Source organism: Mytilus trossulus, chromosome 1 (genome assembly GCF_036588685.1).
Source record: "Mytilus trossulus isolate FHL-02 chromosome 1, PNRI_Mtr1.1.1.hap1, whole genome shotgun sequence".
NCBI classification, from domain to species: domain Eukaryota; kingdom Metazoa; phylum Mollusca; class Bivalvia; order Mytilida; family Mytilidae; genus Mytilus; species Mytilus trossulus.
In genome coordinates this window covers 54718811-54738386 of record NC_086373.1, presented here as the reverse complement: position 1 = coordinate 54738386, position 19576 = coordinate 54718811, and the positions used below count along the sequence as shown (strand labels likewise).

The 19576-nt window shown below is 32.8% G+C and overlaps 1 protein-coding gene across 2 annotated transcripts in view; it reads left to right on the top strand.

Annotated features, from left to right (window-relative positions):
- Positions 1–7147, top strand: part of LOC134727540 (uncharacterized) — a 29772-nt gene extending 22625 nt beyond the window's left edge. The window contains exons 16-19 of one of the 2 annotated variants that reach the window (XM_063591924.1): positions 2093–2152; positions 3783–3857; positions 4691–4846; positions 6186–7147. In XM_063591924.1, the coding sequence (XP_063447994.1) occupies positions 2093–2152; positions 3783–3857; positions 4691–4846; positions 6186–6347 (453 nt within the window). In that variant the 3' untranslated portion in view covers positions 6348–7147. The remainder of the gene's footprint in view (positions 1–2092; positions 2153–3782; positions 3858–4690; positions 4847–6185) is intronic. The other variant, XM_063591931.1, reaches the window with a different exon arrangement.
- Positions 7148–19576: the final 12429 nt, after the last annotated feature.

Genomic DNA, 19576 nt, shown 5'->3' with positions numbered 1-19576 from the left:
TTTTCTCTGCTTTCAAAATTTCTGTTTGAACCCGTCGAACTGGAACTTATCAATTATTGGTAAGAATAATTATTTGGAAAACAAAAGGTCCGGGAATGGAGTATTTTTTAATCAACAGCATTTTCCTATATTAGTTATAAATAAAGTTGAATTCTTTGATTCACTGTTTTCCGTCATTCCTGCTAACAAATTGAAAACTGTACCTATACGCCTTATTTTTAGTCCAGATTTTTAGTATTCGTATTGTTATCTTAGAAAGTCTTACTGATTAAATGATTAGTAGTGTCAACCCTGTGATTATGACCCGTGTATATAGCATATTAATCCTAAATACACTGTTTGGTGGTGCGCCTGTCAGATGCGGAACGTACAGATAAGGTAATAGGTAACAGGTGAATTTACTATTGGTATCGGTATCGGACTCGACCCGGAACTTCTTAATTATTGGCAATATTATTTACGCGGAAAACAAAAGGGCCTGGAGTGGTGTAATTTTCAATCTACACCTTTGTACTATATAAGTTATATATAAAGTTGAATTCTTTGATTCGTCGTTTTTACGTGATGACGGCTGACAAATTGGACCTCGTAATTTTAGTATTATAGATAATACCTTGTTGATTAATAAATTTTTGTTTTAATGATGTAACAAAATAGAAGGGTAACCCACCTCGCTCACAATAAATAGCATTCAAAGTGGTGTTCTAGGTGAAAAAATACAACAAAACGTCGATGTAAGCATACCTTCATCTGATAGATTGTCGAATTTTGCAGTTTTTCATCACCAACTTGAAGTTAAAAGATAGGTAAATACACTAAAACTCAAGTTGGTGACCATAACGGAAATGTATGTTTCAACAACATATAGTTTTGCACTTTAAATTGGATATTTTAAATAAATTTAAGAACGTTTTTCGCCGAACTTACATGCTTTCGATACAAACAATGTCCAATTCCAAATATTCGTATAGTTTCTTCATAAAAGTGGATGGTTTAGCCAATTGCTATTGTGCTAATCTATCCAACCTGAATGACCCAAATTTAATCTCGTTTTACCTTGACAAAACAAATAACATATCACCTCTAAAGATTCTGATGAACACGAATCAAAAACATTATATTTTAACTTGACGGTATCAGATCGTGGATCATTAGGTTGAACATTGTATAATTGCATTTCCATAGAAGTGTTATCATTTATCTGCAAAAAGTTCAAATTTTGGCTATAAAATATAATAAAAGAAGACAAGATAGGGCAGATATTCATAATGCCATACAAAAGCAGTGATAAGGTATCAGTTTGGTGACAGAAAAATACGTAATAAAGATATCATTCCAAACCATTACTACAATACATCTTCTGAATTTGTTTCTGCATCTTAAAAAATGAGACGAAGGCGCTTATCCTGTTTTTAAACAATAATTTTCTATTTTAAAACAAGGGAAAAGACAAAAATGTTATTTATTACTTCAATGTGAATTAATTGTTGTCATATCATAGAAACATTTTCATAACAGCATAAAAATGACAATTTCTTTGCACGCTTATGTTATCAATTTACTCGGTCGGACTAGGCGAACTTTCGCCTGTAACGACAAGTTGTAATATCGTACTTGTTATAGTATAGTATACGAAACGCACGTCTGCCGTACTAAATTATAATCCTGGTACCTTTGATAACTATTATAGAAATTTGAAATGTGAGGTTATCAAAGATTCTAAACGCCCAAATCAAATAATACAAATAACTAGCAGAGGACTAAACCTTGTCTGTTGATTTTCTTCTCGTGTATCTGCATGTACAAGACTCTTTTTTTCTATTAAAATCCCCACCAGAAGGACTCTGACAGACTGAGTGAGCGTAAAATCACTGTTATCGATAGCCGATTACTAACAAGTTAAATAGTTATCAAAGGTACCAGGATTATAATTTAATACGCCAGACGCGCGTTTCGTCTACATAAGACTCATCAGTGACACTCATATCAAAATAGGTATACATATGAAAAGCTAACATCTAATACAAGGCATACAGGGGTATGTGGTATGTATCGGTGCTATCTTAATTATTATATAAAACTACGTTTTCAGACTGACGATGAACGTAGACTGTCATCGAGTAGAAAAAAACATGTTACAATAGAACCAAGGGTAAATTGTGTAACAGACATGAGTGAAATTTGGTTTAGATTTTCTTGTTCTGTTCACTAAGATTCAAGTATTGTGTTGCACCTGGGTATCAGAGGTGAAGGTCGCATGCGATGTTTGTTTTTTTTTATTTTGTTGTGATGTTTGTTTTTCATTTTGTTGTGATGTTTGTTTTTTATTTTGTTGTGATGTTCTCCGTATTGTGTTTGATTGTAAAGTATGCATGATGTAGAAATTATTTTTAGTCACAACATTAAATTGGAACATCGCTAAATAACAAAACAGTACTTGCTAAAGGTTATGACATATCCCAGCAATAGACTTTAACTGTTAGCTCTTGCACAGCGTTGACCAGTATATAGTTTGATTATACTACTGGCATTGTTATTTTATTTTCTTGTTACATAATTGAAGGTTTATAAATGTTCTGACTTTACAATTGTTAAACTTAATTGTTATAATGCAAAACATCGTATAATGTTTATAAAGAATAATATAACAAACATTTGGAAACAATGTTCAAGATTTTACCAAGTATCGATTTTCCTTCACTTAATGGGCATTAAATGACTTTTCCTCATATTGATAAGGAACTTTAATGGTCAAATGACTTTTTTAATTAATTGTCAAATGACTTTTGAAACTCTCTTTCTACGAGAGAAAGCTCGCATTTTGATCTACCGAATTATACTTGTTACTGAGTTTGTAATAACATGAGGCACACGACGGGTGCCACATGTGGAGCAAGATCGGCTTACCATTCCGGGTCGGAGCACCTGAGATCACCCCACTTTTGGGTGGGATTCGTGTTTTTTAATCTTTAGTTTTTTATATTGTGTCTTGTGTACTTTTATTTGTCTGATTGTCTTTTTCTTTGATAGGCATGGCGTTGTCAAGTTTATTTTCGATGTATGAGTTTTGACTGCCCTCTAGTATCTTTCACACTTCTTGAATAAGAAAAGTCGGTTATTATGCTTTCATATTTTTAGGTACGCAAACAACACGTATACTCGTGCATTGAATAAAGAAATCTAAAAACTGTGGTACGCAGACAATAGCTATTTCTATCTACCTTAAGAAGAATACAATATTATAATTATAAATATATATACACGAAATTGCACTTACACCTACATATGTTCATATTAAATTCAAGTGTTATCTACGAATAGTTGTTGTGATGTTTATTTTATTGAGTAGTAAGGTTTCAATCTCTCCTTCTTTTACATTTACCAGGTCATAAAGTTCTTTGTAATAAGTAGATTTATCTAAACCTCAGCATCAAGTTTTGATATACATATTGATGGAATGTTCTTGATAGCATACATGCATTGATCTAAAATAAAATGAAAGTTAAAGATTAAAATAAAAACTAAAGATGCTAAACATTTTGCATTTCAAAATTTCTTTACATCACATGATGATTTTGGAAAAAATAATATTCATAACAATTAAATGTGCCATTACTATTTACATGACCCAGATGTACACTTATTATGTGTACCAACCTTGCAACTTCAAATATTGATTCATTATAAAGTTCAAGAATTTCATTTTTAAAATCTGATTCAAAGATACAACAACATTGATAATGAAAAGCTGGCTAACATTTGTTTTACCTTAAATGTAACAGGACTTCGGACATAAAGAAACGGAAGATGGTACAGTGATATGTAAAATAAAGACCTTGACAAAAGGGGATGTGTTTGTGAGTACATTTCATTTATACGGTTGGTGTCATTATAAGTGGTAGATATTCTTATGTTATACTTAATGTCGAAAGACTGGTAAGTGCATGTCGCGTGAATATTCAAGACTTTAAACAGAATAAAACAAAACAATAAAGAAGAAAAAACGTTACAGCCAACTTTTAAAGAGGTAGTTGCAAAAAAGTTTACCAAATTACCAAACTCCAAGGTAAATCAAAAAGAGGACGTCCAATAACACCGAAAAATTCAAACATTATAAACGGAAAGAGTGCAAAAAACTTTGAAATTCCTGGTCTTATATTGGCATTGTCCAGTTTTATGATCTGGGTTTTATAGCTAGCTAATCCTTCTACTTGTGTGACAGATGTGCAAATGTATGCTGCTTAAAGTTTAGATAAAAATCTAATTATAATGATATTATATGTTATACCGTTTGACTTGATAATAACTAATCCTAGGGACTGACGGTCTACACAGAATATTAATGATATGACAATACATTTTGTATATCAATAATAAATGTAAGAACAATTGAAATCTACTAGCTAGTTGTGTCACAAAAACGTCAATGTAAAAAGACGACAATAGTTTTACGCTGTTCAAATTATGTAAATCCATTCGGAAGAGACAAACATCAGACGAAAAAAATAGCAAGCATCAATTGTAACGTTTTTTCTCCATTTAAACAAGTAAAAGTATTGCTAGCTGTTGAACTATATGATTGAGGTTGTTTTACTGTATGATCTGTTTCAGTAAAAATACTCACAGATTTAAGAAGGGATATGTTTGAATATATGAAAAATATTAAATAAAAACTCTTTGCTCTCCATAGGGTCTTGAGTATATTGTATTTGATGAAATGGACGAGAAAAATCAGCCTGGCTTCATACTGAAAAGTAATGGAAGCGAGTGTCTGATGATACATAAGAAAGTTTACAAAGATATCACAAAAAACGACTTTGATCTGAAAGAGAAACTTCGCAGTGTGGTAAGTGTGCAATGTGTAATACCACCATCGTTTTCCCCTATTTGTCATGGTTAAAATTTATACTTTTCCAAAAAAAACGGGCAGAATTCATTTTTGTTTCAAAGAAAAATCATCGTGGAATGATTAATGTTTTATCTTGTTAAGTATTACAGACAAAATTTCACATGGGCATCGGGTTTCGTTTTCAAATGCTGACCTAAATTGGCTTCGTGCATAAACAAGTCGATATACCAAAGCATTTTAAAACGTAATTTGTTTTTCAGCCCGGTTCCCAAGAAGTTCATAATCATTTGATTTATTTAACCAGAATCAAGGACAAAGATGGAAAATAAAATATCATTTCACAATCTAATTTCTGTGTTATCTGACTAATATCTGGTTATGATGAGTTCTCATTACATTCCGTCCTATCTTTTTATGGTGATTATTTTATCATTTTTACATCGCTATCAGCAATAAGTGTTTTGTTTTAGTTTTTTAAATATCATTTCGATATCGTTACTTACTCTGATTACACATAAAATATAAATCTGAAGATTTGTTACATCTATATTGTGATCTAAATTATATGGTGTGGTGTCTTGTTTTTATAAAAGATTCTGAGTTCTTTACATAAATTTTAGTAGTGTTCGTAGTATAATTGCCTGTCACGTGAATCGACTATAATTTATTTTACTTAAATAGAAAGCAAACTAACACATACAATCTCTCTCGCTCTCTCTAAATAAAATTGATAAAATTCCATTGAAATATGCAATAGTACTTTAAAAAGACCAAAATACTCAAATAAGATGAAGTGGAAACGAAATAGTTTTGACAAATATTTCGGCATATATAACAAATAGCCTTTTGAGTAATACTACATGTACATGTATACATATTTTTTTATCATATACTTAGAGTAAATAACATGTGATTCTTACTGTATGATAATAGCATTGAATTAACGTAAATTTCATATTTTTCGAATTGGTGCTTAGAGGGCTGATATGAAAAGTTTATCACATGCTTCAAATGTTATCACATGCCTTTCCGTAACGTTATCGCATGGCATTCCGGTGATACTCGGCAAATTCCGGAAAATACACCTCGGTCAATATCAGCCCTCGAGCCATGCGGCTCTTGGGCTGATATTGAACCTAGGGCTGATAGTACATGCGATATGAAAAATGCCATGTAATAATCTGATAGTATTCATAACTTCCCCCTTCTTTCACTGATAATATTCTTTCCTGAATCGATGATATCTACAATGCTGGACTTTTATTATTAGTTAAACCATTTGATTCAATAATTGAAAACTGTTAATCACATTTCTTATAAATATTTACTGTTGTAGGTCTCACCTTTTCCAGAAGAGGATAATTTAAAGGAAAACCTTTTAATAAGAACCAATTGGGAGCTTCATAAAGATATTTTACTGGACAATATAATGTCAGAAAAAGCTAGATTGAAACCACAAAAGCATGGTCAAAAATTTGCGTCAATCAGATTAAAGTGAATAACAGATAATGAAAATACATATCAGCTATAGTGTTTGTACTTAGATAGAGTCAGAGTTGTTGTTTGGATGCCCGATTTGTCACCGTCATTTAACCTTTGATATACATTAAAATGGAAACATTATCTCTAATCAATGATATAAATGTTGAAATAATATTTATCAAATAATCAAATTTTTGGGTTTACTTGTACACAGCTTAACGATCAAGTTTTATAGGTCGATTATTTTCTTATCCGCTGGTAAAAGATTGCAATGTGTATTCATAATTAAAAGGAAACATTTACAAACAATCGGCATAGAGGGCTTGAAATTAAGACATCTTTTCACAAGTATTCCTCACTCGACTTGCCATCGGATGTCAATCCAACAGTGTATCTTAATTTTACAACATGGAAAAAGTTCCATATGCTATGTTGTATTGACTCGTCTGTCTCTTTGGCCGTCCGCAAGTTATGTTCTCGACATCTCAACTCTTCTACAATAACAAGAGATAATATGAAACTTTGTAGATAATAAGAATAGATTATGTAGATATGGATATCGTCAGTAAACTGTGATTCGACTGATTGTAGGAGTAATGCCCGTTTGAACTTAGAATTTTGGCATAATATAATACCGAAACAGTTTGTCTTCGCAACTACTCTGAGTCCACACAACGAAGTTTCATAAAACTTTGTACATTATAGAGAACATAATATTTAATATTCACATCAACATGAACTCTCTGAGTTAAGATACTTTACAATTATAATTTTGGCCTAAAAATTCTACTGTTTGTACTGTATGTATCTCCTCTGAAACTAAACAACAGATTTTTTTGAAACTTGTAAATAATCGGACATAACATATAGATCTGCATATCCACAAGACATTTTACCATTTGACTTTAGTAAAAGTTTCTTTAAGCTAATGAATCTTTGAGATTTTGTTTGCTAACTGATAATGTTGGGTTGTGGTGTATGTGAGAATGCCCACAAAGGTTGTTTCAATAAAAGAGTGACTAAACGATTTAAACCAATTTAAAATATGGTAGATATAGAATGATTGCAAATTAGACAACTAACCACCATTTACCATAGGGTGATGATGTAAATAAAGGCAACAGTAGTATACCGCTATTCGAAATTCATAAATCGATAAGGAAAAAAAAAACAAATCCGGGTTACAAACTAAAACTGATGGAAACGTATCAAGTATAAGGGAACTACAACACAACAGAAACACAACTTCAAAAGACACACACACGTAAACTAACTATAATACAACAATGGCCATTTTTCCGACTTGGTACAGGGCATTTAAGAAAAAAAGGGTTGAACCTGGTTTTGTGGCATGCCAAACCTCCCGCTTTAATGGCAATGTTAATTATAACAAAAAAATGACATAACATGACAGGACTACAATAAATAAATGGGAGCTTTGTCTGATACAAAAACTTTTATTTTTCTTTCTTCAAAAGAAAAATAAACTGCATTATTCATAAAAATGATTTTAGTTATGATCTTTTCTTTAATCGTTTTTCGTTTTTTTCCCGTTAGACTTTATTGTCATTTTGATTTTTTTTTTTTTTTTTTTTTGAAGTAATCATACTTTATTGATATTTTTACATTTGTTAGTGGATACATCAAATACCGGTACCTTATCCCGGCCTCGTTAACTGTTAGTAGCATATAATTAATTTGATTAGTATTTGTTAGTTTCTTAACTGTAATATATACATTCATAAATCATTGTAAATTATAATATATCCAACTAAAAACATTATCAATATAGAATGATCAATAAATCTGAATAGATAAAAAAAATAATAAATTATAAAGAATAAATAAATAAAAAAAAACACAGAAGTTTTGAATTTTGGAATTAATAATTATTAATAAATATATTTTACTTGCAGGATATATTTATTCAAATATTTGCATACAGGCAATAACTTAGAGGAACCTACATGTAGTTATAAACATAGACAAAACATCAAGCATATATATAAAACCAGCATATAACAGTATTAAATTATAACATAGGTGGTGGTGTGGATAAGGAAAGGAATGTACGTATAAATAATTCTGGTACATAATGTACCACTTTTGATTTCTACTAATGGATTTGAATGTCCCTTTCGATTCTTTTTACATCTAGAAATTGACAATGAGGGTCGGTTGAAAACAAAACTTTACGACAAAAGAGATGATTTCAGCTTTCCAATTGTGAACTTTCCTTTTCTAAGTAGCAAAATTCCAGTAGTACCTGCATTCGGGGTATATATATCCCAATTGATACGAAATTCCTGTGATTTCATTTCCTATCATGATTTTCTTGATAGAGGGTTGCTGCACACAATGAAGCTTTTAAACCAAGAGTTCCAAAAAGTTGAAATGATCCCTCCGTGAATTTTACGGACGCCATCACGAGTTGGTTGACCGTTATGATATAACAGTTTCACAGATGATATCGAATATGTTCCTTACGTCGTAACTACAATCCCCTTCCCTTTCATGTGACCTACCGAATTAGATTATTACCCGGATTTGTTATAACTTGAGCAACACGACGGGTGGTGGTTTGGGAGGGGGATCACTAGTGCCACATGTGGAGCAGGATCTGCTTACCTTTCCGGAGCATCTGAGATAACCCTTAGTTTTTGGTTAGGTTCGTGTTGCTCATTCTTTAGTTTTCTATGTTGTGTCATGTGTACTGTTGTTTTTCAAATTTTCGAATTTGATCCATATTTCATATGAAATGGAGAAAATACAACAAGAAAACAGAAATATTTTTCATCAATTCTTTAACAAGAGAAAAAACAAAGGTCATATACATTTTGTATATAACTATATATGAAACAATTAAAAAAAGAATAAAATTTAACAGTTGATGTTTAGTTGGTGAAACAATTCAATTTTGAAAATCATACTTGAAAGTTGAAATTGACCAAACTGTTAGCAATATTCGAACATAAATTCATTGTGTGTGTGTTCCACTATAGCTGCACATTGCTCATCGACAGCTGAAAATTTGAAGAAACAGCTGTATGTGGTGAGTTTTCCTTGTTTTGGTTATCAGGTACACTATCATTTTGCGGCGAAACCTTAATATCCATAGGCATTACAGGAATTTCTTCCAATGTGCTTTCGAATGAAAATAAAGCTTCAATTTCAGCTGCACTTAGTCCAAGTAATGACTGGGATTCAGGTGTAGTCATAGTGATATTGTGATCACCTTCAGACTGAAGGTCATGATTAATATTGTCTCTTTGAAGCATATTATTTAAACTAGCAGACATTTAATGTTGCTTGTTTTTGCTTATTCTCTTAGAATAACTACGGATATAGGCTTCACTCCGATGTCCACTAGCTCTCATTATGTTTCTATGCCGGCTTCATCCATTCCAATAATGGAAGTTGCACGCATAGAGTGGTTCGTGTACTTTCTAGAAAGTTTATCCTTCTCAGAAATTTCTGGCATCATTACTGCTAAACTGTTTTCCCTATAGGAGCTTAACAATACCATGTTGGGTCACTTATATCATTGTGTGCTGCCAAAAATCATTGAGGGCATGGTGAAGTTTTTCCAGATACAATTTAAAAAAATGCTTATACCTGACAAAGAGGATCGCCTTCTCTTGCGTACATCTGTGCTTTACTGACGGTATCTTCAGGGATTGCTTCATCACGATCGTATTCATCTATTTGTTGATACCCATACTTACTTCCACTAGAATCTGTTTTATAGCAAATGTTTTTTGTCATAGATATCAGGATTTCATGGCCACTCCTGCATAAATAGAACAGTATGTCAAAACATACCCTTTTCTGTAATCCATAAGGTGCTGTCGTGCTGATTGTAATACTATTAGTGTTAAACAGCTTTTGGAAGTCCTATTTAGAAATAGGGGGTTTGTGGTCAGTACCCTTTTTCTTTAAATTAACGACGACAGCCTCGAACATATTATTTGAACCGTCGAATTGGACATCCTTTGGGATCTCTAGTGAACAATGTTCCTTTAAATATATTGACATTCGTACCTATAATTAGTGATGGTAGACGTTTTCAAGTAATTCCAATCAGTTTTTTCGTAACGAAGCAAAAAAACAGTCTAAGTTTTTCATTCAATTTTGGTTTAGCAAATGTTTCAAATTCATTGCCTTGGCTTAGAAAACCACGGAAACTCTTAAACTCGTGTGTTAAGCATCATTTGAAGATTTTTTTGTATTTTAACTCGAATAAATCAGTTATATCAACCCCTATAACTTCAGCTAACATGTCGCCTGTTGTTTTTGTTCAAAATTGGTGTCATTTATGATCTTACAGCTTATGTACTACTGGATGACTATATAAAAATGTATCTATACCGGTGACTAGTAGGCGGTGGAACCGCTTAATTGTCCTTCCGAATCACAATATAGTTTATCCCTGGTAGTTTCTTATCGTTCCGTCTTATGTCTTCTGTTCTTTTGTTTTCCCGTCGTTGTTCTTTTTAATCAAGATGTTGTCTGTTAATCAACGTATGGTTTTTGATTGACCCCTTTTTTTTTTCTTTTTGTTATACCTTAAAAGGACCTGATCGAGTTTTCTTACAACCATTGTACAGATAAATTATCTTGTTGGTCCGTCTAACAATTAAGGAAGATTATCTTTCATTTGTTTAGTTTTAATCAAAAAGGTATTCATATTACGGTCGTTAGTATAGACTTGTCTGTCCTACAATTTCATCAGTTACAAGACAATACCCATTATATTGATTTTTACATCCTTAAACAGCAACTTGTCTTATAATTAGAATAATGGAAATGCTACAATCAATTACTAGAATCCGTACCCTACCAAACGGAGATAAAATTACAACGGACGTTGATAGTTCCTAAACTTATAGAGAGTTCCCTGTTAGGAGGTTCTTCATTAACCAATAATTTGTCATCTTAAATAGCTATCAATCTGTCTTTACGTTGATTAGATCTTTAGAATTCTCTATCTACATCACTTCATTAAATATGCAATATATTGAGGAAATCCTTATACATGTGTGATGACAAAAACTACATTATCAATCTTTCAAACATAATTCCAGTGTTCTTTGCGCTATTAAATATTACTGAAGAATATCAAATTCTTCTTTTTTTATATGTTTGAATACACAAATAGATAGGTTTTTAATTGTTTGACAATTTCATTGGCTTTAAATGTAAATAAAGTAAATAATACTAGCAACTGTATTTTTTTTACCGAACAGTCGTTTTCCTTCAACTTAAAAACGTAAATGAGATTTAAACAGAACCATTTTTTTTCTAATTTAGTATCAATTAATGCAACATATAAGTTGTCTAAATTTTCAGAGTTAGTGTTCTAAAATTTTGTATTTTGAAAGATACAAATTGTGGTAAATAAGTTTATAGATTGCTTCTTATTCAAACAACTTTCAAAAACAGGGCAGCCACAACTGTTTTTCTGCTTTAGTACAACCAGATACATTCAAGTCTGATCGGCCATGAAAAAAATACATCAAAGATACAACGCTTACTGATAATTTGACATGCCAGATGCGCCTTTCGTCTGCTTACGACTTATCCAGATGGACTCAAATTAAAAAAGAGTTAATAAGCCATACAAATACGAGGTTTAAAACTATTTACTCGAAAAGTTGTGCCAAATAAGGCTAAACGTTTTCTTTATCCTTTATTTACTATATAAAGGCAATAGTAGTATATCGCTGTTCAAAAGTCATAAATCGATTGAGAGAAAATATATCCAGATTACAAACTAAAACCGAGGAAAACAAATCAACTATAGGAACAAAATAATTCTAGACATACACAAATATTGTTCATCGGGAACCATAAACTCAACGTATTAAAACTTTGCATAGCCTAAGCCGTGTTCACACCAAAGGCCGTGTAGAGTAAACATGTTTACAATTAGTTTAGTGTAGTGTACACTGGTTTCACATTACATTTGTTCACATCTTTTAACCTTGTTTAGCTACCTGTACATAAGATTTGTTCCCACTTGTAAACAGTATGTCATTTAAATGTTCATTACGTAGAACTGAATTCAAAATTTTTGGATAACTTTTCTAGCGGTAAGGGAATAACCATTTGACTTCAAAAGGAGGGTGGGGGTGGGAATGGAAAATTCAGATCCCCGATTTGATAAAAAAAAAAATGGTCATACAGATGATAAAAAAAATATTCTATATCAAGAGTTTCCCCATACATTATATTGTTAAATATTGAAAAAAAAAGTATTTGATCACCAGCATCGAAAAAAAGGAATAAAAACGTACGCGCGAAAAAAAATCTTACTCAGATAAAAAAAAAATAACCCTCCCCCTTTTTTTAAGTTAAGTGGTTGCTACTTTATAAAAGCCATTTTTATAATTTGCAGTAGTTTGAATAAACTAGAGATGTCTCGATTACGCATTAGAAAACGTTAGCTGCAGCAGCGTGCTTACAGCCGAAAAAAAGGATTGAGATATTAGGGATCACTACATTTTTATCTTTTCTGTTTGCTTCAAATGGTATTTATTCTCCAATGAGTATTTGATAAAGTAATAGGGTAACGTTTTTTTTTTTAATTTATTTTAAGTGTTATTTAACGGATCTGAGATACTAGACAAACATATCATTTACCTCACACTCTTTTTAGTCATGCATTTATGCGTGAATCGTTGTTTGAGTGAAGACCAGTGGCGAATATTTCTGTGTACGTCAAGTCGATTCGGGAAGACCTTTTCAAATGAACTAGGCAGCAACTATTTACTTCATTTTTTGGGGAGGGGGGGGGGCGTGGTCTACTGATTTTTTTCAGGACAAATTTTGGTGACAAGTCGAAATCAATTTTAGCATTATATATAGTGGCAGCTGAGGGTGCAACAAACAAATGTATTTCAGGGCCAAAAACTGGACACACTTTTTGTTTCCAAAACAAATCCATTATAGCTCACCACCTCCATCCCTATAGCTATAATAGCCCCCCCTGAAATTCAATTGGTTGCTGCCTTATGGGTTCGGCAATGATGCTCTTTGAGTCTTGATCAGGGGTTAATAAAGTACGTTAAATTTTTTTAACAAAAAAAATCTGTAAAATTTAGACAACAATTGGTGTAGAGAACTATACTTATAATTATCAAAAATATCAATTTTACTCAAAAATAGTTTCCTCCTTAAATATATACACGGTAAAACTAATGTCCTAAATGCCTAGTTTTGTGTACACTTAACCTACACAAGGCCTACATTGACTATCGACTGTGTGTAGATAAAACATGATTTAAACTACATGTAAACATTGAGTTTTATCAATGGGAACGCAATTGCGTTTAGTTTACGTGTGAGTTACACTAACACAACACCGCATTTAGGTCAATGTGAACACGGCCTAAGTCCTTGTCTTGATTTGTACATGGTTTAAGTAAGGCCGTGTTCACACCAAACGCCGTGTAGAGTAAACATGTTTACAATTAGTTTAGTGTAGTGTACACTGGTTTCACATTACATTTGTTCACATCTTTTAACCTTGTTTAGCTACCTGTACATAAGATTTGTTCCCACTTGTAAACAATATGTCATTTAAATGTTCATTACGTAGAACTGAATTCAAAATTGTTGGACAATTTTTCTAGCGGTAAGGGAACAACCATTTGACTTCAAAAGGGGGGTTGGGTGGGAATGGAAATATTCCGAACCCCGATTTGATAAAAAAAAAATGGGGACATACAGATCATAAAAAAAATATTCTGAATCAAGAGTTTACCCATACATTATAGTGTTAAATATTGTAAAAAAAAGTATTTGATCACCAGCATCGAAAAAAAAAGGAATAAAAACGTACGCGCGAAAAAAACCGACTCAGATAAAAAAAAATAACCCTCCCCCTTTTTATAAATTAAGTTGTTGCTACTTTATGAAAGCCGTTTTTATAATTTGCAGTAGTTTGAATATACTATATGTGTCTCGATTACGCATTAGAAAACGTTAGCTGCAGCAGCGTGCTTACAGCCGAAAAAAAGGATTGAGATATTAGGGATCACTTCATTTTTATCTTTTCTATTCGTTTCAAATGGGATTTCTTCTCCAAGGAGTATTTGGTAAAGGAAAAGGGTAACTTTTTTTATTTATTTTAAGTGTTATTTAACGGATCTGAGATACTAGACAAACATATCATTTACCTCACACTGTTTTAGTCATGCATTTATGCGAGAATCGGTGTTTGAGTATTTCTGTGTGCGTCAAGTCGATTCGGAAGACCTTTTCAAATAATTACATTAGATGTATGTTTCATTATAATACTTTATTTTGATTGGCTAATTGCACATCCATTGTTATTCCATAAGCAATTGCATCACTCAATAAAACTTTTCATTCATGATAACACGTGGTCCCACAATAAAGTGCACAGGTAAATAAAATACAAAAATTGTAAAATTCGTGTTTTCATGATCAGATGCTAAAAAGTGTAATTATAAGTATTGAATGCTTCTTTTTGTAACTTTATAGGGTTGTAAAAGCGTTGACCGTGCGCACATTTTTAGTATGAAGCGCTTCCGCGCTTCATACAAAATGTACTTCAGTCAACGCTTTTACACCCCAATAAATTTACAAAAAGAAGCATTCAATTCTTAAATGAAGTAAGCAGTAACTATTTACCTCATTTTTTTGTGAAGGGGAGGGGGAGCGGAGGAAGGGGGCGTGAGCTATTGATTTTTTTCAGGACAAATTTTGGTGACAAGTCGAAATCAATTTTAGTATTATATATAGTGGCAGCTGAGGATGAAACAAACAATATTTTTTTCAGGGCCAGTTTTTGGCCCTGAAAAACAAAATCCATTACTATGCATAGCTCACCACCCCCACCCCTTGCCTTTATGTTTTATACTCAACTATGATAGCCCCCCCCTCCCCGAAAATCAATTGGTTGCTGCCTTATGGGTCCGGCAATGATGCTGTTTTGAGTCTTGATCAGGGGTTAATAAAGTACGTTAAATTTTTTTAACAAAAAAAAATCTGTAAAATTTACACAACAATTTCTGTAAAGAACTATACTAATAAATATCAAAAATATCAATTTTACTCAAAAATAGTTTCCTCCTTAAATATATACACGGTAAAACTAATGTCATAAGTGCCTAGTTTTGTGTACACTTAACCTACACAAGGCCTACATTGACTATCGACTGTGTGTATATAAAACATGATTTAAACTACATGTAAACATTGAGTTTTATCAATGGGAACGCAATTGTGTTAAGTTTACGTGTGAGTAACACTAACACAACACTGAATTTAGGTCAATGTGAACACGGCCTAAGGTTTGGTTAATAGTTATCCCACAAAGACGCGGTGTGTCAGTGTGAGATCACCCCGATGGCCGGAGGCCAGAGTGTGATCTAACACTGACACACCAAGTCCGAGTGGGATAACTATTTTACATCCAAGCTGTTTTAGATTAGACGAAAAACCATTTACAATTCATAAAATCTAGTTTAGAACGCCATACAACCATTATAATATACTTTATATATCATTATATAATGTATACCCTTTATGACCCCCGAACACGATGAGTAGATATCAAACAATGTCAACTCGCCCCACTTGCCAATCGGCCCACACTATATCGCCACTTTATAAAAAAAAAACGCCCCACTCTTGTTTACCGACTCGCCCAACTTTTGAAAAAGTGTAAAATCAAATTGAACAATCAGTCTGAGAACTCACTCATTAACGAAAAAGGTTTAAACCCCACTGAAAAAAGGTCTGCCAACTCGCCCCACTTATAAAAAATATCTTGCTTCCTTTAAGTATGATAAATTCGTTTCCAGTCGTCCTGGTGTAGTGGTAAGTGTCGTAGTTTGATATGCTAAAGGTCTTGAGTTCGAATCCCACCATTTACACTAGATTTTTTCTACGTGAATTTTGATAGATAGTCTTAACCGTATAATTAATTATAAGTTTTATAGTGGATTTAAAATTCCCGCCAAAATGTTACAGAACAAAGGAAAGCATGCATAACAAAGAAACTCAAACTGGGGTGATCTGGTAGGCTCAGATCACCCTTGTTAGAACAAAGGAGCTGGGATGTAATGTCTCTTATTCAAACGCATCAAGTTATAAAACTACATCAATTTTATAGAAAAATATATTTTTCAGTTTAGATTTGAAGCGGTTTGTTGTCATTAATGTTACATCCCAGCTCCTTTGTTCTAACAGGGGTGATCTGAGCCGGATCACCCCTACCAGATCACCCCAGTTTGAGTTTCTTTGTTATGCATGCTTTCCATTGTTCTGTAACATTTTGGCGAGAATGTCAAATCCACTATAAAACTTATAATTAATTATACGGAAAAGACTATCTATCAAATTTCACGTAGAAAAAATCCAGTAAATATGCCGGGATTCGAACTCAAGACCTTTAGCATATCAAGCCACGACACATAACACTACACCAGATCGACTGGATACGAAATAATTGTAATTTGACATACTGAAAGGAAGCAATATCTTTTTATAAATGGGGCGAGTTGTCAGACCTCTATTCAGTGGGGTTTTAACCTTTTTCGTTGATAAGTGAGTTTTCGGACTGATTGTTCAATTTGATTTTACACTTTTTCAAAGTGGGGCAAGTCGGTAAACAAGAGTGGGACGATATTTTTATGAAGTGGCGATATAGTGTGGGCCGATTGGCAAGTGGGGCGATTTGACATTGTTTGATATCTTGTTTGGGGGTCAAAACGGGTATTCATCATATAGTAATATATAAAGTATATTGTTATGGTTGTGTTGCGTTCTAAACTAGATTTTATGAATTGTAAATGGTTTTTCGACTAATCTAAAGCAGCTGGGATGTAAAATAGTTATCCCAGTCGGACTTGGTGTGTCAGTGAAGGATCACCCTCTGGCCTCCGGGGTGATCTTACACTGACATACCGCGTCCTTGTGGGATAACTATTAAGGTGATCCCAAAGGGGCATTCAAACTCATAAGTCGAAGACAATCTCACAACGCATGTCTGTTAAGTTAAATATTGATAATGTGATCATGTTCTTCACCAGAATTTACTTTAACTTCAATTTTCTATAGAACAGAATACTGGATGAAAACTATTCTCAATGTTGTTTTATTTTCATTCTCAAGTTTACTAGGCCAAAAACAGTGTGTTACCATGGTAAACCGTGCGTATTTCACACTGGGACATTTTCCTAGAAGATATTACAATATGAACTTAACACGCAATTATATAAAATCATCATACCACAAATCGAATACGTACTCTGTAAGTATGTCAAATAATAACATTAACGGTACCAATTTTCCTGCATCAGATGCGCATTTCGACAATACATGTCTCTTCAGTGATGCTCGTGGCCAAAATATTTGAAATCCAAAGCTTATATAAAAGATGAAGAGCTATAATCCAAAGGGTCCAAAAAGTATTGCCAAATCCGTGAAAGGAATCGGAGCTTTGCACGAGGGAGATACGTTCCTTATTTTATAATAATTTTTACATTGTGTAACAGCAAATTTAAAGTAAGGAATAGAATAAAGCTGTAAATTTACTAGACAGACATTTTTTTGTCATGTGTCGTAATAACTTGAAAAGTAAAAATGTGTCCTTTTTTAGTTCAGGCACGGGACCACTTATTTGTGATGGTTACCATTATAATTGTTTACATCGTTGATCTTCGGTTTTTGGTGGACGGTATCTCACTGCCAACCTTAAAACATATTTTATCAATATTTTATATATAACCAACACTCAAGTGCGTTTTAAAGTTCACGCAGAAAACACCTAAACACAAAAAATACGGGTCTACATTAACAAAAAATATTCATTTATGTAAACAGGACGTATGTCTTTAAAATAAATAGATTATAAAAGCTTTAGTTAAATTAAGTTATCATCTCAATGACTTTAAACTTTAGTCGACAACACATTTTTCATTATCAGATTCAATTAATGGATGTTTGACATGGTCTTTTATTTTGACATAACCTTCAAATATAAGGACCAGTTTGTTTTGTTTGTAAAGACAAATAAAAGGATGATTTTTCAATTGTAGTTGTCTATTACATGTACAAATGTACATATAGAAGCTCAAACAGGTGTGCCGATCTTCAGATACTGCCATTTTTTAACCTCAATCAATATGGTAACCCCAAAATAAATTTCAACACATTCCCTCAATAATGCAACACGATTTATATTTTACAAAACAGGAATGAACAATATATAATAAGGAGATGTGGTATAATTGCCAATGAGACTACTCTCCATCAAAAGGTAGAATGTTGTGGTTGTGAGCAAATATAGGAAACCGTACGGTAGTCAAAAATAAGAAATAACAACATCGTATATAGTCAGGTTTAAAAGGACCAACATGAAAATATGACACGATTCACTTTAGGAAACTAACAATCTGGGCTGATATGCATAAAACCACTTAAGTTAAGATATCCAATCGGAGTACTAATTTATCGTAGGACAAATAGGAAAATTCGTCCATTCGGAACAAATCTTAACTTAAGTAGCTTTATGCATACGGGCCCATGATCTATAACAAAGCAATTTACAAAAAAACTCAATATGACAGAAATGAACCAACAACCACTGAACGAAAGAATCCTGACTAAGAACAGGCAAATTTAGAATGTGGCGGACTTAAATGTGTTCGTTGGCGTTCATACTTCCCCTATTATGGAACAGTGATGTCACAGCATAACATAAGAACAAACTATAAAACAAGTTGAAAAGGGCCAACTCATCAGCTCGATAGAAAGTAGAAAAGCATCTAACAAAAACACATGCCATACGTGGTAGGGTATATTCAGAGATTATAGCAATTATACTGTTGCAAATTTTATGATTGATGAACCAGGCTCAAGATATGGCCAAGTACTGTAACAGACAATTACTGACATTCAAATCACAAGGTGCCAAAGATCAAGTTAAGGTCAATAATTCCAGTATTGAAATAAATTGTCAACAAAATGTTTAATGACGGTTGAATTAAACCGATTTTCTGTAAAGTAGGTAGACAGTAGTTTACCAATGTTCAAATAGTCGTAAGTCGAATTTGAAGTATAAAAAAGGCAGTGGCTATTCGTCCGGCTAGCGGGACAAATAGTCAAAAATATCTATTCATCCGGCAAGCCGGACAAATAGCATGTTTACGGTTTTTCGCTATTTGTCCGGCCAAAAAAATAATGATGAAGATATAGCTTTGTGTTTTGAAG